The 21,203-nt window shown below is 42.3% G+C and overlaps 1 protein-coding gene across 2 annotated transcripts; it reads left to right on the top strand.

The window, feature by feature from the left end:
* Nucleotides 1–772: 772 nt before the first annotated feature.
* alpk3a (alpha-kinase 3a) lies at nt 773–20,781 on the top strand. 2 transcript variants are annotated; one of them, XM_084059039.1, is made up of 15 exons: nt 773–828; nt 1,164–1,443; nt 2,616–2,737; nt 4,588–4,705; nt 4,820–6,197; nt 10,069–11,616; nt 11,710–12,970; nt 13,478–13,625; nt 14,214–14,341; nt 14,434–14,466; nt 14,603–14,877; nt 15,117–15,205; nt 15,308–15,525; nt 18,375–18,423; nt 18,864–20,781. In XM_084059039.1, exons 2-15 carry the CDS (start codon nt 1,304–1,306, stop codon nt 19,210–19,212), a joined length of 5,856 nt encoding a protein of 1,951 aa, XP_083915165.1. In that variant the 5' UTR covers nt 773–828; nt 1,164–1,303; the 3' UTR covers nt 19,213–20,781. The 2 variants fall into 2 exon arrangements, with proteins under 2 accessions (XP_083915165.1, XP_083915164.1); XM_084059038.1 differs by having other exon boundaries at nt 10,069–12,970.
* The last annotated feature ends 422 nt before the right edge of the window (nt 20,782–21,203 follow it).

The raw sequence follows: 21,203 nt of genomic DNA, 5'->3' as shown, positions 1-21,203 counted from the left end.
CAGCTTTTGAGTAGGACTAAGTTTGATACAATATTATTGGTAGACAAATTAAGTCATGCACTGTGTGAAAGAAACTCAAGTAGATTTTTTTTTTTTATTGGTTTGAAATATGAAACTCATGTGAGGTAGCAATGTTTTGACCTTGTGTTGCAATGCAATATCAAGTGAGGGGGCACTCTTGAGCAAGGCATATATGACATAAACATAAGTCATCACCACTTACGTGAACCATATTCATTCATCAGAATCAACACATGACCATCATTCCCAAATTATCATAGCCATGGATCCAGTGACCATGTCTTAGAGAAACTGGGTGTTTTTGTGTTGGTTCTCAAACTGGGGTCCAGGGACCCCCAAGGGTCTTTGAGGGGGTTCCAGGGGGTCCCCAGCAAAACAAGGAACAGTTCAAACACTTTAGCTCTATTTTTTTGGCTATATTAAAAAATAGCATATCTAAAAGCTCACAACGCGCTCACAATGTGCTTGTAGATCATCTGTAAAAAACAAAAAAACAAATGACAAATCTTGACATGCTGACATATCTTCTCTTATGGGGGTCCCATCACCTATTTTAAATGGGGGTCCTTGAGATGAAAATGTTTCAGAACCACTGCTCTATTCATTTATTTGATCTTTTAGGCATCTATGTAAGTAAGTCTTATGGCTAGTTGTGGAAAGTGTGATGTGCACTTGCACCTATTTGTAGGCCTGCTATAAATAGACCCCTGCTGGCAACACATGTATGCCCGGGGACCGAGGTTGACAATTGCAGAGAACTGTCTGTTGGACTAATGCACCCAAAGGAACTCAGAAAAGAGCTCAATGGTAAGTTGGCCAATTTACAGTGTTTTATGCTCTCTGGTGTACATTAACTTCATGTTAATATCTTTAAGATAAATAGAATGTCATAGGGTTGGGTTATGTGCTTACAGCCCTTCAACAGCAAAGTATTTGATTCTATTTATAACTTCTTCCAATTCAAGTGCTCTTCTTGGTCAAACAGGAACAGTATAGGCTGTGAGCGCTGTCTTTTAGTTCAATAATATTAGTTTAAACATGATGACTTACATAGTGTAACTTTATTATTATTACTATTTCATTAAATAGCTTTCATTAATGTTCCTGTAAATCATATTTAACTTTTCTTTGTTCCTTCTTAGTGGCTTTTTCATGGATAACACACTTCAACTCAAAACAGGGCACTGAACCTTGACAAGCTGAGCCTGTTTAAATTAAGGAGTTGATCGTGGTGCATTTTTTTCTTTGGAAGTTCCATTTTTGTGAATTACTTCCACGGACAATGACTTCCAGACGGCCAATGCCCCGTTCTTACTCTTCCAATGGGAGGACAAGCAGCCTCAATGAAGAGGAGAGCAGCCTTTCCAATGGCCGCCCTGAGGGTCGGAGTGCTTATCTCTCCAATGTCAGGCCTGAAAACAGGTAGATGATTTATGAATCTGTACTCTACGTGTAAGTCAGTGTTCATCTCTTCAACTCTTATTAAAAGGTACCCAGTGTCAGCTGTTTGACCAGGTGATGGAATGCTTTCAGAATGTAGCGGTGAAATATATCCAGAGGTTATAGCAAAGCCTCATCATACATCAGTGTCGCCCACTGAAAAAAACAGCAACACATTTTCACTTGAATATTTACAACACCTTTGTATGAAAAAGTATAAATTAAGCTTAAATTGGCAAATAGGCCTATGTGTAGTAACAGAGGAACAATGCTTAAATGGATTGCAGAACAATTTCTATTATTATTATTATTATTATTATTATTATTTTACAATAACATGTATTTAGGATGTCCCCAGCTGGTTAAAAATGACAAAATATGAGAGTTAGTTTTCAGAGTTTAGTAATGTGCACAAACACAACCATACAGTATCAATAATCATATTTTTAAGAATTCTTCAGTTATAATTCACAACAATTTAGTGTGAGCATATCTTTCAAATGCTGAGGCTATCTTAAGTAAATACAATTTGAAGCTTTTTAAGAATGGAAAAGAATCAATAAATCCCTCATTGCATCTTACAAGTAAGGTTGAGTTCCTGGAAAGCATAACAATAATAGTCGTAGATAACTGTCGTCGTAGGTAACTGATGAGTTCCCTTTATCCTCCTCTCTGAATAGCTATTCACGGTATTCTCACTACAGGCCTATGAGGTAATCAATACTTTTACAACATTCCTCCCCAACTAACATCTTAATAACACCTCCCAGTTGAGCCCATGAATGAAACAGCAAACCTGCACACCTGTTAACCATGACGTAAGCAATGTTGTCAAATGATGAGTTCAGTTTTATTGATAAATATTTACTTCAGTTTTAGATTTCCAGCCTTGCCTTGTTTGATGTCTCACGTTGTATGTAACTGCGCTACCTTTTCAACCTCTGAGGAAAATCTAATTTCAATGTCTCTTCATGACTTTTAATTTAAATTAACATCTTATTCCCTTTACCCTTAACCACAGTTGAATAATCAAGTAATTGGAATGTACTGTACTGAAGTCACTCGGTTATCATCCGAGTGACTTTACTATTGCTTTGATAGCAGCAACATGCGATTGAAGAACATTCTCTAAAGCAACAGTGTTTCCCCTCCAGGAGTACATTATGTACTGTGATGGCGCAGCTGACAGAGGACATACAGCCATCCTTTGACAGCACCCTCAAAACAAAGGCAGTGTCAGAAAACTGTAATGTGAAGTTCACCTGTGTTGTGTCAGGTAAGCCTGCATTGAACAACCACGCTTTTGTTCCGCATGCTTCTGCTTGTCATTTGGTCATGTGATGGAATGGTTTCAGATTATCTACTGCATCATGAGGCCACGGTATCAGACAGGATGTGGTTAATTTCATGTCACAACAGACGACAGAAGCCCATTGTTTTAAGTGTCTGTTGACAGTGGTGGATATACTTTTTAAGGAATCGTGCAGTGTTTCTTTGTTGTGAGATGCATTGCTGTTTTTTGTAACAAACTAGTTGAACTGCATAAGCAATGTCATAGTGACAGTGCAAACTAGACTGGGATCAACTCCTTTTAGCAGTTTTTGGATCTGATCTAGAGCAGATATAACGGCGTCACCAGGCGGGTGGAAACAGGAGCATAAACCAAGAGCGACTGTGCTCCTCCAAATTGATTCCCCTTGGCCAGAGGCATCATAATTTGTTTTATTTGTTAAAATCATTTTGTTTGGTATTCATAATCGTTTAGTATATTCATGTTTTATTCCAACCGGATACATAACCGGAAACCACTTGGGGAATTCTAGAGTAGACGTGGCCTAGACCAGTGATCTAGTCAGTTTGGAATGAAAACCAGGTTTTCTTCCATGTGGAAAATCCTGGTGACGTGAGGTTATTGCAAACAGCCCATTGAAGCAGCTTTTACGAGATGTTGTACTTACAAATTCAAGTAGGGCAGGTCTCCTATTTTACAGACCACAGTCATGATGCAACAGATTTAAATGTAAAAAAACAATGCCTTGTGCTGTACAGTATATAGAATATCAGCCAGGCCTTGGTTGGATAAGCTTGGGCAACGAGGAATGTCCGTTGATAATTTGATTATTACATGAAATAGCCTGATTTATTCACATATACAAGGAGAAAATAGCATTTCATTATCACTTTCATTGAATAATATATGAATCAACCCTATACTTTGTTGACCGGGGTCCCCCAGACCAGGGGTCTATACTTGGTCCCCTCCTTTCTTCTCTCTACACCAAAAATCTCTTTGCCAAAAATAGCCGACAATAGTCTACAAACTCACAATGCATCGCAATGCATTGATCGGAAATGTTCACCTATTTTTGCTGAACTTTCACCTATTATGTCATTCCCAGAATAGGGACACTAGGGTTCATGTGGTTAACTTAACATTACAGTCAGTGGATGAGGACCTGCCCCACCAAATGAGATGGTAGTCCTGCTGGGATTCTCAGACAATGTGGAGAGGGAGTTGGTTGAAAACACAACAGGCTTCCTTGCCTTGCCATTCCGCAGCCATTAATGGTCACTCATTATCTTTTGATGCGACGCATTGTGAGCTTGTAGATCGGCTATTTTCAAATGGCTGAAATGTATATAGGGCTGAAGTGGTTTTGTAGTAATAATCAAAATCTACAAAGTAGTAACTAAAGTTTTCAAATAATTGTAGTGGAGTAAAAGTACAATATTTGCCTCTGAGATGTAGTGGAGTAGAAGTAACAGTACTGAGAATTGGAAATACTCCAGTAAAGTAAAAATACCTCAAACTTGTACTTAAGTACAGTACTCAAGTACATGTACTTAGTTACTTTACACCACTGCACAGGTCGCTATTTTCATCACGCTGAACTCCTTCAGCAGTGACATCACTCACAATGCCAATTCAGGCTGATTAGTCAGCTCCCGTATAACCCCCAAGGGAAGACATGGCTTGCACTGTCCAATCAGTGGAGCTTATCACCCTCCTTTCATTACTCCTCTCTCCCAGGGCAAATAAAGGCTGGATATTACGTGATAAAGCACACTACACCGGGCAATAGTGCTTCCAGTAGCATTCGAGTAATGCTTTATACATGTCGACAGGTTATCCAGCTCCAGATCTGAAGTGGTATAAAGATGATACGGAGATGGACCGGTACTGTGGGCTCCCAAAATATGAGGTTCGCCGCAATGGAAAAACTCACAGCCTTCATATTTACAAGTAAGACAATGAGAAAGCACCAGTAGTTAAACTATAAAGGTATGCATTTTGATGGATATGTTAACATTATCTATCACAGTACGTATTTGTTAATATGTTATTTTCTCTTTTCAGCTGCACGTTGGACGACGCGGCAATCTATCAGGCCTCGGCCAGCAACAGCAAGGGCATTGTCTCTTGCTCCGGAGTCTTGGAGGTTGGCACCATGAGTGAATACAAGATCCATCAGAGGTTCTTTGCTAAGCTGAAGCAGAAAGCGGAAAACAAGAAGAAGGAGTTGGAGGACAGTAAGAAGGGCAAGGGCAAGGAGACTGTTCAGCAAGACCTGAGGAAGCGACCGATCCCATCTCAGGAGGAGCCTGCTGCTCCAAAACCTAACGGGCTCAGCGCTGGAGTTGAGAAGGCAGCAGCACCTGTGATGTCCACAGACAATAATGTGGACAAGATGGACAGGTCTCCCTCCAAAGAAACATTGGCCAAAAAGAAGATAAAGATTGTGAATGGTGTAGATGCAGGACTTAGCAGCAGCAGCAGTAGTAGCAGCAGCAGCAGCAGCAGTAATAACAGAATTCATATGATGGGAAATGGAGGTGAAAACTCATATGATGGAGGGATAGGTTTGGCGCAGTTTCTTGCCGAGAAAAAAACATCACGTGTGGAGAAACCTAAAGAGATGGATACGTCCGAGGAGAAAAATACATTATCTCATGTGGAGAAACCTCCAGAAATAAATACATCCGAGGAGAAAAAGACATTATCACGTGTTGAGAAACCTACAGAGATGGATACATCTATTGTAGATGCCAGTAACAAGGAAGAAAGAGAGCAAGAGAGGAAAGGTAAAGAGAGGGATGCAAAGGAAATAGAAAACTCACTAGCAGAAGTGCATGAAGGAGGAAAGAAAGAATTGGAGTTTGAGAGAGAGAATGACAACGAAAGGCTGCCAGAGGCATCACAAAGCAATGCCCTAAATGTTAAAAAGGATGGTAAGCCTCATAAGGATCATGACAAACATGACATCCAGGCCTCCATCTCCTCTGTGCTCCACTCAGTCAAAGATTTCTTCTTTGGTAAGAATAAGAAGGACGTTCATGATCATAATAAACACGAGGAGAGAGAGGTTGATCACCCGTTCTCGCAAATACTTCAACCAGAAACCCCACCACAACCAGAGCGCAAACTAGAACTTTCAAAACCTCTTACTCAAGACGTACCCATGGAGCTGAGTCAGGCACGGGAGAGTTCAAACACTGTGGAACAACAAGTGTCGCCATTAACGCCACATGAACAAGTGGCTCGTATTTTATACGGTGGTTCATACGCAGACTTCACTCCAACTCATCAAGAACCACAAGAGAGCATAGCTTATTCTACACAGCAGGGGGCAGAGGATGCTAAGAAGGCTGTGGAACCAATGGATGTGTCTGTGGAGGTGGACAGGCCAGGTCTGGTCAAAGCAGTAGCCATGCCAGGGGCTCCAGCCATCAAAGAGGTGAGTTGTGCCTTGTTGACTGACAACATGGTGACCATGTTTTGCGCAGAAGTAGACAGCCTCTTAGGAGTTATTTATAGACTGCACATTTGTGTGACAAGACGTGAAATGAGCTTCCTCTGGCCTTCAGCACAAACTATGTAAACTATGTATGAACCGCATTTTCTTGAACATACAGAGTGTGCGGTAGATTATGAACAAAACAATTACAGAAATCTTCAACTACAGACTCACACTAAGACAGCCTATCCCAGGAAATGTTGACAGTCAAGGAACACCAGTTACTTCTACAGCATACAGTGGCAGTGAGGGGGTGGGTGAGTTAGCCTGAATGGACATGTGAGTGACCGTGCGACCTAAGTGCGTCACTCGAGAGCACGCCCCCCTCTCCCTCACACACACAAACACACACACACACACACACACACACACACACACAAACACAGACACGCACAACATAGCCAGGGCAAATAAGGAACCAGCATAACACGGCACAAGTTGGAAGTTGTGCATCTAAGCATGAACTAGATGGCTGGATTTAACTGAGCTTATAGATCGGTTATTTTCAGCAAAGATTTTGGTGTAGAGGGAAAAAAGGTGGGGACCTAGTATAGGCGTCTGGGAGACTCTGGCCAATTAGTATATAGGGTTTAAAAGATACTACAGTATACTTAAAAGTGTAGAAGCAACAAAAGAGCAATCAAAAAGTGATAAAGTGCATCAAAAGGGGCCACTTTGAATAACCCTTATTCTTATTGCACCAGTGGGTGGGTAATGGTATGTGTAAATATAGTCTAAACTACATACTACACAGTATTATTTAATGAAGCAATCTTTAAGGTTGATTGTGGTAAGTGTGCCGTTATCTCATGTGTCAGATGTATAGTTGTGAAGCCTGAATGTCAGAGGTGATTCTGGCATTACAAACTGAGCTAATTATGCAGACAGTGGGTTGTGTAGCCGTTGAGTTGGTTGAGTCTGAAGCGGGTCTCAGCATGAATCAAGGACCTCTCCACATTGGCCAAATTCTTTGCCGACCCCCACATCTTAAAATAAACCTCTTTCTCATCTGAAGTGGAGGGAGGAAGGCTTTCTATTTGCAGAGTGCTAGTTTGTGCCTTGTACTTAGTAGTCTATATATTATCATAGTTCAACTCTATAAGCCATTGGATTGTCTTGTAAGCTTGAAAATCAGTTGTTTCCAATAAGCAACACCAGTGTCCAACATAATATAAATGAGGTTTAAGGATTATTTCATGTTTTATGTGTAAGGAATGAATATCATAATGCTGTGGTCATTTAGCCCTTACATGCATAGAATTGAAAGCTGATAGATGTAGTGTAGTTCAATTGTGGAATTATTATATTTTAAGTAGTCTCCATTGTAAAGGAACTCATGGGTTTTTGCTTAATGTTATGAGTGAACATCTCTTTGAAATTACATGTCTGTATGATCAAAATAGTTTGGGTATTAAAAAGCCCTGCTAGCGGCCCCTAGAGGCTGGGCTGCTCCTTTGGACCGACCAACCTACATTGCCATCTAGAGACCCTCGGTCTCAGTAGTGGGGCTAGAAATAGGGGTAAGAAGGGTATGTGGTTTTAAGGTCTATTATCAATAGTGTCCATCCTGTAATCTGCCTATTAGATCATGAGGGTTCCTTCTCTGGGGAGCATGAATGTCCACAGCAAGTTTCAGAGCAAATCAGCCTTACATTTTATAAGTTGAGGTATGAGCTCAAGTTGCTCAGTTTATTTGGTCTCAGTCTATGAAATGTGTCGTTTGTTGACTGCCACATCATCAGGTATAAGATAAAGGCACTGTAATTGTTCATAAAGAGATAGGTGTACATTTCAAGAGAGATTGTTGAATGGCAATCCTTTTCATTAACCACATGAACCCTAACCTCCCTACTCTGGTTATGTTCAGATATAGGCAAACATTCTGTGAAAATAGCAAATTGCCTATTTTCACTATTTGAATTACAACAAAGTATAATAGGGTTTAGGGTTCCACTCACTCCATTCTGTTCACACACTGGTTTGCACCTGCTGCCCGGTTTTCTACATAATGTGGAACTGTGACTTCCCCTGTCTTGATATCGTCATGATATACTTTATGGCTGTGTTGTTGGAGGAACTTGGAGCATTCACCTGAACAGTGGTTGCTCACGAGAGGGACTTCCGTTAAAAGAAGATTTAGTTATTCTCTCTGTTATTTTTAGTTATTTTACTATGAATGTGACTCCAGTTCCCTTCCATTGAAAGCAGAGACTTCTGTTTACTTGCTGGTTTCACCTGTCCAATCCTATTGTAATGATGTCACAGAGGGTTTGTTAAATTTGTGTTACCCATAATATTTAGTGACAAGAGCAATAAAAACAGGCGGATGGAATGCATTGTCTGTGTTAACTTTGATTAATACTATGATTTATCAATGATGAGCGTACAGGGAAATACTTGCATCTCTGTATTCTGCCATTTGAATTATATTTTCTTGCTGTGGAATATCTCCATTAGATGTCTTGTTGACAACTTATTTTAATGTCCCGAACATGTGCTCCATAAATAACTTGGAGAGTGAATAAGTAACCCATGTGGAATGACATAATGGTCCCTTGCCATGGTACAAGAGCTCATTCAGTGACAGTCACTAGCCTGTGCACTCTTTGAAACACCACACCTGTTTCAAGCATGTGGGAATGTCCCTTTCCCCTGCTGTTTCCACCCAACAGGTAAATTAATACTTTAAACCTCCCTTACCAGTTCAGTCACTCCAAAGGGAATTTACCCATTTCAGTGTGCTTGACACCAGCAAAGAAAAGTGCGCTCCTCAGAGCACAGATCCCTGCCATGCCAGGTTGCCTACCCAGGGCTGTGTTGCAATCTGTTATAGCGCCACCATGAGGCTGATTTGAAAGAATGTGTGACACTTCTTCCTTGGCCTAGTGGGAATGTGCATGCAAGTTCACGGCTATCAGACACTGCGTTCATGATTGGGGCGTTTTGTGCAAAACGGGCCATTCGTAGCCAATCGGAATGGAATATGAGAAATCTGACAGATAGGTCTTGATCACATGACTACAGAGATAATGTGTTGCGGTTTGCGTGAGGAGTGGTAGCAAACAATTTGTATTGCAAACATTGCCCTCATGGGGGTGCTATTACAGGCCAACTTTGGGGTTCTTCCTTAGCCTCCCAGGAGTCTGCTTGCCAATCGGTCCAACAGTGCCCAAGATTAGCTGTTTACAGACGGACAGACACGGACAGACGGACTCACAGGAGTGAAAACATAATCCCTCGCCTTAGGCCTTCCAGCCTTGGCGGGGATAATAAATGTGTTAATTAGTTTGGGTTAAATTTGAAATGTTTCCCTCACAGTTCAATTACCACTGAGGCACACTGATTTTATTGTGTTACTTATGACAACAAGCGTGACATGCATTTTTCAACCATTGCGATTTACAAGTTAATAAACACTTCCTACTATTCTGTTTTTCAACAGAGAAATCTCTCTTGTGCAAAACACAATTTGTCCAAATCTGTGTTAGGTTTCATCTTTATGTTGACATATATAAAATAACTATCCTCAATCTAAAAATAGCATTGTGCAGTGAAAGTAAAAGGTCACCATACATTTTACACACCTTATAGTCACAATGGTTAGCCATGACAAACATATTTCTTTTTACTGTTTGTCTGCAATAGGCTCTGCATCAGGCATCTGCACCACTGTCATCACAAAATGATAAAAACAGATTTTGCATGCAAAGCCTGTATGAGTTAGGTTATGTTTCATGGACTTCATTATTAAACATTGACTATCATGCACAGGTTTGAATGTGATCTAACATGTTTGTTTAATTCCTTTCAGGTTGCACAAGACTCCCAGAACATCCCTATCATCCAAGTTGTTACTGCACCGGTCCTTATGGTTTCACCAGGGCCTGATCACAAAACCACAACAGAGGAAAGAATGTCTTCCTGGGGTCTTCCTAGATCTATTATCTCGCCCAATGAAAATCTGACTGAAACTTTGCACAAGAAGGAGATTCACATCAACAGTCTTGGCGGTGACCTGGAGACACAAGTTAATCAGTATCCAAGTACTCTGCAGAAAGAAGAGAATGATGAAGTGAAATCAAAGGTACAGCCATGTCCAAATATAAATAGTACTGGGTTTGATGAATGGAGAATAGCTTCTCTCAAAGAGAGAATAGAAACATGTGATTCTAAGTCACCAATTCAGGTGCCAGTTATTCTGATAATGGATGAGAACACCATAGCACCTGACAGTGTTAAGAATGAGAATTTCAAAGCTGAAATGGAATGTGGTCAACTTACTCAGGGAATGAATGCCAAATTCCCTGCCACTGTATCCCCAGACAGATTAGATGGCCTAAAAACACTAAAAACGTGCACTCCTGTGGTAGTTGGAAACATTGACAACCATGATCCCAATGTAGAAATGAATTCTACGTCAGAGTTGGAAGAAAATGATGAAGGAAGTGCATTGAAAGTGTTCACTTCTGCTTTGGCGAATGATTTAGACGTTAACGGTCTAAAAATACCAGACCAGGCACTTTCAGAAGTTGAGAGCAGTGAAGGGAGTAGCTATAATTCACAAGGAAATGATCTGCAGACCCTTACTATTGACAGAGAGTTTGAAACAGAGAACGCAAGATTGACTCAGATAAAAACAGAGGACTTGGGCGAATCAAAGAGTGAATCAGAGACACAAAGCAAGGGAGGCAACGTCTGTAGATCTGAAGAACCCACTAAGGTGACAAATCAAGATGGCAGGGAAAACCTGTATGGGCAAACAGAGAATGTTCCAGAAATAAAAGTGTTCGCTTCTGCAATTGCAGGCATCCCCGATATTAAAGTAATAGCACCAGAGGTAAGGGTTAATGATCAAATCATAATCCCGCAAATTGAAATAATGGAGCCTGACTCTGAGGTCATAGAGTCTGTGCTGCCACTAACGAACCAACCAGATTCAGAGCCTCTCATTTCTCAAAGAGATGATGCAACTGATATGCAAGACCTAAAATTCTCAGAACATAACACGAACATTTCTCCAATGATTGAAGGCATTAGACCCACACAGAAAAGTCTGCCAAATGAAGACAAGCTTCCACAAATGGAGAAAGTACAGGATATTGCGCAAGTAGACAACAAAATAGAGATACATAACGGAGAGCAGCCAAATACACAACCCGGTGAGCAGGTCCTTCAGAGGGACTATTCAACACTTCCTATTATAAATGTTTCCTTTACTGATGACAGCAACTTTGGGGATGATATACATGTACCCATAAATCCTCCTGTCTTAGAAACCCCACAGACAGATGAAGTTCCCAAAATGCCAATGTTTGTGATCCCACCAATCTCTATCACTTGTAATGATAGCCCACCTGGAGTCAAACTGCCCACTCAAATTGAGTATACACAAACACAAGATCTTTACGGGATAGGAGTAGCACATGATCTTAAAACTAATATTACCATTGAGTCTGATGAAACTCACAGGAAGGAACAACATAGAGAAACAATAACAGAGAATATAATAGAGAACAGCCCCTCTGTGGGAAGTAGAGTTCAAATGTCAACAGAGGCAACCCCAGATGTCTTCACACTGGTTAAAACAACAGAAAATACAGTTGTCAATGAAACTGAAATGGATAAACCCATCAATGAGTCCAGAACACATCCTGATACAACTGCTGAGGAGCTCCACAGAGATAAACCCACCGTTGACCGACTGGGCTTCAAAGCCCCCACACCTCCATCGTTGAGTCCAGCCAGTCTCCGCAGGTTTCTGCCCAAAACTGCTCCAGGATCAGACACTCAGGCTGCAACGTCTGTCCCTGCCATCACCGTGGGTGACTCCCAGGGTGACAAGGCTGGCGAGGAACTCAGTGGGGGATCGACACCGACCTCCTCCCTCTCCTGTGAGAGCAGCCCCCGGCTGAAGCGGAGGGACAGTGTGTCGCTCATCCGCTCTGCCACGCCGGAGGAGTTGGCCTCTGGGGCCCGACGCAAAATCTTCATCCCCAAATCGACAAGTGAGGAGGAAGAGGGCATAGCTATTGCTGTAGGTGCCCTGGACTCCCAAGGCAAGAAAGAAGCCCCGTACATGTCACCTAGCCAGGCTCGCAGGACAGCATTACTCCAGGCCCCGACAGTCACCCTGGAATCCCAAGGCATGAAAGAAGCCCCATGCGTGTCACCCAACCAGGCTCGCAGGGCAGCGTTACTCCAGGCCCCGACAGTCACCCTGGAATCCCAAGGCATGAAAGAAGCCCCATACATGTCACCCAACCAGGCTCGCAGGGCAGCGTTACTCCAAGCCCCTGTCGGCACCCTGGAATCCCAAGGCATGAAAGAAGCCCCATACATGTCACCCAACCAGGCTCGCAGGGCAGCATTACTCCAGGCCCCGACAGTCACCCTGGAATCCCAAGGCATGAAAGAAGCCCCATACATGTCACCCAACCAGGCTCGCAGGGCAGCGTTACTCCAGGACCTTGTGGGCACCCTGGTGGAATCCCAAAGCAAGAAAGAAGTCCCGTACATGTCACCCAGCCAGGCTCGCAGGGCAGCATTACTACTCCAGGCCCCCATGGCACAACATACCCCACCAATGGAAAGGCGCTCCCCTTTGCTGAGCCGCCGAAAGGCTACTCTGGAGGTGCCCACGGTTGTGGAAGAGGCTCCAAAGGAGGAGCCAGATACCAAGCCAGAAGAGAAGCAGAAGCTGGATCCATTCAAAGGTAAAGTGCTCACATGGTCTCAATTCCATCTGTTGTGGTTTTGTAACTCTGTATAGTTTCACAGATTTACCATTGCCTTAGTCTTGACCTGTGGGTGGGGATTACAAGTAGTTCAAGACATGATCATTTCTGTCAAAATTCATAGGCATATAAGACTTGTCAGCAGGGGTGGAAAGTACAGTAACATCTATACTGTCATTGAATAGTTTTTTTCATGTACTTTAAAGATTTAACTGTAATCACATGTAAAACTAATGAATTGTCACTCAAAAGTAGTCTCCCAAAGAGCTACGTTAGAACTTTTACTTGTAGTTTTCAACACAAGTGAAAGAATATTGCTTCTACTTGAGTAATATTTATGTTAAGAAACAGTACTCTTACCGCCCCCCTGCTGGTCAATGTATTGCAGCTTGAGGAACTGGAAATATTAGAAAGTCTCCACTCTCTAGTACTGTATATATTTGGCTTGTGCTTACTGATGGCCCCCTCTCTGTCACAAACCACCAGCTCCTCAGGTCATTCGCAAGATCAGGGGGGAGCCCTTCCCAGACGCCTCTGGACACCTGAAACTCTGGTGCCAGTTCTTCAACGTGCTGAGTGACTGCACAATTAAGTGGTACAGAGATGAAGAGGAAATACTAGAGGTCAAACGAAGGTAAATCCCTGGCCAACTAAATAACTCCATGTGTCTGTAATCGCACCCACTATCAAAGCCCCACGATCACTCTAATGTAAGCCACCTCTATAATTGCGAGCAATCTGCTCTATGTAGAAGCTGCGCCATTGCTATTGATGTGAGAATTCCTCAGTAACCAACATGACTGGTTAAGCTGCACTGGATCTAAATGTGAAACAATAATCTACAGAGGATGAACACATTTTAGCTAGGCCACTGAGTGAACCCCATAACAGTGTCACAGTCCCCTTTTCGCTTCAGAGCTCTCGAGATCATGTAACCGCATGAACCCCACAGCTGTGACATACAGAGGCAATATTCTGGCCAGACACAGACCCTAGTGTAAGCTGAGACACTGGTTCACCACCTCCAGAGGGCATTAAAGGTCTATATACAGTATGTGCTATTGGCTGCTGTGTCAGCAGAAAACTCCCTCACTACCATTTGTCCCACACTGCCCCCTTGTGGGTGCACAATCTCTTGAGAGCAGGTGCATTTCAAATGAGCTCATGCAGCTCCATGTGTTCATGTGTGTCTCAGTGTTTTTTTTTTTTCTTTTCCATCCAGTGGAGGAGATGAAAGCCAAGTCGCACTGGCTATTGTCCAAGCATCCAGCCTAGACTGTGGGGTGTATGGTTGCACCATCACTAACGAATATGGGACTGACACCACCGACTTCCTACTCAGCGTTGACAGTAAATGAGGCCTGCTGCAAATGCGATTGATGTCTAGATCTAATATTAACTGTTTTTTCCGCCCTTCTGACTCTGCATTTTATGTTTTACAGTTATGTCTGAGTTGCTAAAAGACGAATTGGAAGGTAAATGTTAACAGCATAAGACACTTATTTCCTTGAACATGTTTTTTAAAATACACAACAAGTTTACAACCCTTGAATCTGGAAGTTGGAATACAATGAAATGTAATTGATGAATGTGATTATCTTTTCCTTGCAGTTGGAGAGGAAATAGAAATGGTCCCTATGCTATTCACTAAAGGCCTTGCAGACTGTGGCTCCTGGGGTGAAAGGTTTTTTGGCCGCATCATGACCGAGGTGACACAAATTGGGGAGGGTTGTGCACACAAGGCTAGCAAGGTAAAGGTCATTTATGGCCTGGATCCTGTATTTGAGTCTGGAAGCACCTGTATCATCAAAATTAAAAACCCAATTGCATATGGGACCAACGAGGGGAACAACCTGGCAGAGAGAAACCAAGAAATTACTAAGCAAGTAAGTGTTTGATTGCACGTCTACAGAACAGCATTGAGCAATTTCTTTCAGGTGTTACAGCACAGTACTGTCACACTTGCATAAAGAGATTTGCACACCAAACTATTAAGCAACTTGTTTGACGTGATAAATCTTATTGGCCTCTTGGTGACCTTCGTGTTTTTGGTAAATCTCTGTATGCACATACAGTATGCTGTAATATATTGTAATTACTTTTAACAAATGATTTGTTTTTCCAGGAGTGCAAAGTTCAAAACTTGATTCGGGAATACTGCAAAATATTTGCTGCTGAAGCTAGAGTGCCTGAGAACTTTGGCTGTGCACTAGAGTAAGTAACATGGATACTTAAAATAAAGTTGCAGAATGAAAGAAAGAACATGTGAAAATTAGCATTTTGTGCTTATCAACCTTTTCTTCTGTGTACCTACAGAGTAATTCCTAAGTACCTGATGTATCGTCCAGCAAACTCTGTACCGTATGCCACCGTGGAGAGTGAACTAAACGATGTATTCCTGAAGTACTGTTACATGGATGCTAAAGGCAGGCTGGTTACCAGAACCACCTCTGAGGTGGAGCAGAAATGCTGCACTTTCCAACACTGGCTCCATCAATGGACCCATGGCAACTTACTGGTCACTCAGCTGGAGGGTAATACTAATACTGCTAGTACAACACAGTATCATGTAACTCTGAAAATGTAAAGATAAGTGTAAAATACCTCTACTCTGTATATTCGGATAGCATTCACTGCTACAGTGTTTGTTCTTCAACAGTGGTATAGTGGTCTCTCTAGCTCCAAAAAATGAAAAGAATGTATGTATACATTTATAATGAACTAGAGTTTCGGGGGGCTACGCCCCCCTCAACCCCAGCCGCGCACGGGGCTTTGCGTTTGTTGGTCCCTCCGTGTCCCTGTCTCTGTATCCGTGTAGCTGCAGCACAGAGTGGGCAGTATAGATGGGGATTATGGCTGTTAGAGGCATGTACGCGCACGGGGCCCGCGTGGGCGTGTGTATATGGGGGTAGACAAATTGTCTAAGTAACATTTGCAAAAAGGGGGGAAAAAAAAAAAATTGTAAGAAAGTGTAATGTAAAAGTGACAAAATGATGAAAAATAAGTAGAAGAAATTATATTTTGTATGTTTCGCGGACCACCAGGGGGTCCGCGGACCCCCTGGTGGTCCGCGCGGAAATCGTGGGATGAAAATTTCCAAAAGGAAAAAAAAAAAAAAAAAAAAAAAAATATGAAGGTGGTTGCTTGTTTTTCTGAAAGCTGGCGAATGGCAGCCCTTTCTGCAAGATGGCGGCCGCCTGGTGTTGTTGTGATTTGGTCGTGCGCACGTGCTCTCGGTTACACAGCGTTGTACTGGCGAAGTATAGTTCTCGCTTACACAGACATGTCCAGACATGTTGTAGGTCCCTCCGTGTCCCTGTCTGTGTGTCCGTGTAGCTGCAGCACAGAGTGGAGTGAGGCGTTTCGAGCTTGTAGATCGGCTATTTTCACAATATGTACTTGTGGAACGGAGTCAAACAGAATGGGGGGGTCCCAGATCAAGTACGTGTATTTGGGGGGGGGGGGGGGGGGCGTGAAAGGCTTGATAAACACTGCTCTAATCGGAGCGAAATTATCTGAAATTACTACATGACCATAATGCAGCGTAACATGCGTTGCACGGGGCGGTCCTGCCATTACGTTAGTTACTGTAGTTGCTGTGGAGCTACATAGTTCTCCAGAAGACACACACAAACATACACCATCTACAATGGACGAACTGAGCAGCAATATAGACATTCACCACACGAACGTGCATTGTTGACAAAGTGATTGCACAGGCGCTGCAGGCATGACAACCAGGTTAGCGTTAGCGACATGGCAGCTATCACAGCGCCCTGTCCGTCGTGCTGCAACTGCCTGTGATGGCTACAGCAGTAACAGCAAGCTGTCTGCGATGCCATTGTCTGGAGACTGCTCTTAGCGTGACACGACCAATGAGAGTGAGCGCTGTAGTTGTTGCTAAGATACGGTGGCGTCTCTGCCCCATAGCTTGTAGATCTCTCACACATGATTGGCGTAGGCTGCGTTGCCAGGTCTGACTTTGTGTCTAAGCAGTGGTCGGCTTATTTTTGCGCGCCTTTGGGCTCGTTTGCATTGTGCGCACGGCAGCGCTTGTTTAGCGTACGTCAGCGCGACGTGGCAACGGACGTGGCAACGTGAAAGGTGATTGGCTGGTGAAAAGAAACACCCGACGTTACACCGGAAATGGTGCCTGGAGAAAATGGTGACCAAAAAAAAAGTTTGGAAAAAAAGGAAAAAAAACCCGCAGCGGCTGCCTGCTGTTGTGGTGATGAGGTCGTGCGCACGGTAAACGGTACGAAGCTGGCTCCCCTTCCGTTTTGTCCGACATTTGGTGAGTAGAATTAATTATGTTGCGCGGTGGAAACGGTGTAGTGAGCAGTGAGATGTCCCCTACGCGAGGCGTAAATTCAGCGCGGCGGCCGTGGCGAGTCAGTAGGCGACATGTGGTCTGGCGGTGCGTTGTTTATTCGATAACAGAGCTGTGGGGTGTCACCACCGAGGGTGCGGAAGTTGCTCGCCATTTATATAGTTAGATAATCTGGTGAGCTGGATTTTTAGATGAGGAGCAGATAATATTCCAAACAGAAGGCCAATTCCAATCAAAATCGAAAGACTGGAAGATCTTTTCACAACTATTTGTAACTAAGAGTGGTTTAGTATTAACAGAGATATGTTTATATTGAGGCTACTAGTTTGATCTTGGTTGTAACTATTGGTACCAAAGGGTGTTGGGGTAAAGCTGCATCCCAGGGTACACCATAAATTTTGAGTGCAGTGCGATGCTTGAGATAGAAAAAGTCCTGAAAAGGCCGGAGACGTTGATTGTTAAAAATATCGCCTAAAACATGAACACCTTTTTTGACCATTGTGAGACAGAAAACGGTATAGATCCTGAAAGAAGAGCATTGTTGTGCCAAATGGGAGAGAGTGCGTGAAAATTACAATCAATAGACAACTGTTTCAGTATGCACCGCCAGATGGATAGTGTGTTGGCAATGATTGGACCCATACACGATTCTACAATGTTTTGTTTGATTGTAGTGAAAGGTAGCTAGGTCCTGAATCCTGATTGGAGAGAATAAAGCATTTTCTAACACTCGCCAATTGCTATGATAGAGGAGGAAGCTCCAATTCTTAATTTTCAGTTGAGGATACGGTTACCAATGTAATCCAATCAGGAGAGAAAACTCCCCCCATCACTTCCAATTTGCCTTGTTTATCCTGTATCCTGTTTGAGTTCTCTCTCCTGATTGGATAAAATTGTCATCATGACCTGAACATTTACTTTCTGTTTTGTGTGAGTGACCCCTGTTATTTGAACAAACAAACAAACAAACACTCTATAGGAACGATTACAATCCGAATATAGAGGGAGTCATATTTGTTTATTAATACATGTGTGATTTTTTTTGTCTCACAGGTGTTGGAGGAAAGCTCACTAATATTAGAGTTGTGACCAAATCAAAAGGGTTTGTACCTAAATTAATCCATGCAACGTGTCTCTGTGTGTGTGTGTGTGTGTGTGTGTGTGTGTGTGTGTGTGTGTGTGTGTGTGTGTGTGTGTGTGTGTGTGTGTGTGTGTGTGTGTGTGTGTGTGTGTGTGTGTGTGTGTGTGTGTGTGTGTGTGTGCGTACGTGGTGTGTGTGTGTGCACGTTCAATGTGTTTGTATGTGCGTGTAGATGGGGGGGGGGTGATGAGGTGCAACTCTCAGCTGTGTGTGTGTGTGTGTGTGTGTGTGTGTGTGTGTGTGTGTGTGTGTGTGTGTGTGTGTGTGTGTGTGTGTGTGTGTGTGTGTGTGTGTGTGTGTGTGTGTGTGTGTGTGTGTGTGAATTCAATTCTATTACATTCTATTCTATTCTATTAGTGCTGAATCACAGTCCCGTTAAAAAGTGGCTTCTGTTTCTCCAGTTATCAAGGTCTTATGGAGGATGGCTCCCCGAAAGTAATTGAACAGTTCCTGACCCACCATCAATGTAACTACTACTGTGGGCTTCTTGGCCTGCGCCCCCTGAAGACCATGGACAGTCTGCAGCAGCCATCCAAGGCAAAGGGCTCCAGAAGCCCCATGCTTAATCGCAAGTTGGGCACAGGCTCCAACAGCCCCCTGCTGCAAAGGAAAGTAACCGGCAGTCCACAGATATCCAGGAAGGCAAGTTCTAGTCCAAAGGTGGTCAGAAAGGCTCAGCAGACAGAGGACAACAAATCGGACACCAAACCCACAAATGACAACACCCTTGGTGTTGTTCAAATAAGGTAGAAAAGGAAGGACATGACATTTTCACGCTTCAAGTGTTTTACTGTGACAGCCTCTTTTTTTTTGGTAACACTTCCACCACTGTGTAAGGTGGTGTTGAATCACATAAACAAATGACAGGAAAAGTACAAGTTCTTTGTGAACTGGGAGAAAATAAGAATGAAAGGGAAGGGATTGCCTGTTGATCCTACCATGTGTGTGGGTTATGTAACCTTACTGTGAATTTCTCAGTTGTTATGACTGCAAGTGGCAACTAAACGGTTTATACTGTATGAGCATGGTTTAAGCCTAGTTCAGACCAAAGATTCACGGTGAGACAAAATATTCATGGCGAGATGAAACCGCAGCAGTTTGAAGTACTGCTTAGAAAGCACAGAGGTCAGAACTTATGGTTCTAGAGACTACGTTCTCTGCTACTTCTGACTTCAGTAGAGAAGTCAACATTTTATTATTTCCTGATTTTAAGTGATGGTGTGTGGGATGGATAAAAATTGTCCATCGTCTCATCCACAGAAGAGCTGCAGCATGATGTATCATGTGTATTACTAAAAGCTGCAAGGAGTGCCTCGTCTGCTACGTACATCTGTGATGTACTGTATTTGTCAGGCTTTTGTTGTCATTTCTAGACATGTGATGTTTAGTTGTAGGTTATGCAATATTTCTATGTTCCTAGAACTCTACAGTAAAGTTGTGCTATGGATTTACTACACCTCTTTAACAAGAGGGATTTTTGTGTGCATTGTTGTCACAAAAGGTTTAGTTTACCCTTATTTTAGTTTCTTGTGGGCTGTGTGTTGTTGAATGTAAGTGAAAAAGTCGAGGGGCGTACAACAACAATAAAGTCTTTAACTATGGAAGGCAGTGCACATGCTCATTGCCATTCAAACTCACAAGCCAGTTCACAGAAATAAGGAGAGCTTCTTAATGAGTTCCACACATTTAATTAGCTAGTTAAAACTTGACCCATGGACCATGGGATAAACACATACTTAGGAAAAAGAGCTGAAATTGCAGGTTGGAGATTTTCAGAAGCCTGTTGACCACTCCTTTGTTGAAATGTGTAATTTTTAGTGCCAGTGTTGTGATTCGGTTAGTTGTTGACAATTTGCTGCTTGGGAGACTGCATGGTGGTAAGGCCCCTGATTTCATATATTTGCTTGTGTAAATAAATGGGACTAAGGGCAAGGTCACATCGCACTTTTATTCTACCTATGAGGGCGGATTCTGCCAATGCATTTCAATGGGAATGGAGCGGTTTGGTGCCATTTGCGGATTTCTGCAAAAAAAACGTTTTGTTGTGAACGCACCCTAAACCATTCAAATCCTGGGGGTCTTTGCAAGCAGTTCTACACAAGCTCATATTAGCTTTCTTGATGAATTCCAACAGGACTCAAGAGGCCATTTCTAATTTCTCAAAAAGGGAAAAACTGTCATGGGCTAAGTATGAGAGAGACTATGTGAAAATAATTAGCCAACATTTGAGTGAGTGCCTGAGGGAGTGAGTGAGTGACTGAATAAGATAAATAAATGTGTGGGTTTACAATGTGCAATCTCACTCTTTGGTACTTATGTGTCAGCTGATTTTCTAAAATAAAAGTATAAAACATTTGCATTCATGAATGATCTGCATATTCATTCTGAGTGTTTTTTCTTCTTCACAAGGCATAATTACTCAAAAACTCATTTTATTCTTATTAATGGAAAAATATAATCATGTTTATTAGTTGTATTCAATATCAATTCATACTTAATCTGCATTAGAATACAAATCATAAATAATTAATATAATTCAAAATTCATAATTAATTAACTCAAATTCTTCATTCCTCAATGTGGATATCTGAATACAGTATTTCCTGAGATATTGCATAGGATGTATGTACAATATGGAATATACAGTAAAAGACAAAAAGGTCTTTAAAAGGAGTGTGTTGTCTATACATTTTTAAATCAATATCGAAAGACATATATACATAGAAACAAACTTGAATGAA

Source organism: Gymnoscopelus microlampas (assembly GCF_963454915.1).
Source record: "Gymnoscopelus microlampas genome assembly, chromosome: 6".
Taxonomy (NCBI): Eukaryota; Metazoa; Chordata; class Actinopteri; order Myctophiformes; family Myctophidae; genus Gymnoscopelus; species Gymnoscopelus microlampas.
The sequence above is the reverse complement of the archived record's forward strand: the minus strand, read 5'-3'. Positions and strand labels throughout refer to the sequence as shown.

Excerpts from the sequence above, each read along its gene's own strand:
- alpk3a (XM_084059038.1), top strand. The coding sequence starts at position 1,304 with ATGACTTCCAGACGGCCAATGCCCCGTTCTTACTCTTCCAATGGGAGG. Across the intron at positions 12,971-13,477 it reads GAAGCTGGATCCATTCAAAG|CTCCTCAGGTCATTCGCAAG; the intron begins GTAAAGTGCTCA and ends ACAAACCACCAG. Across the intron at positions 15,206-15,307 it reads AACTTTGGCTGTGCACTAGA|AGTAATTCCTAAGTACCTGA; the intron begins GTAAGTAACATG and ends GTGTACCTACAG.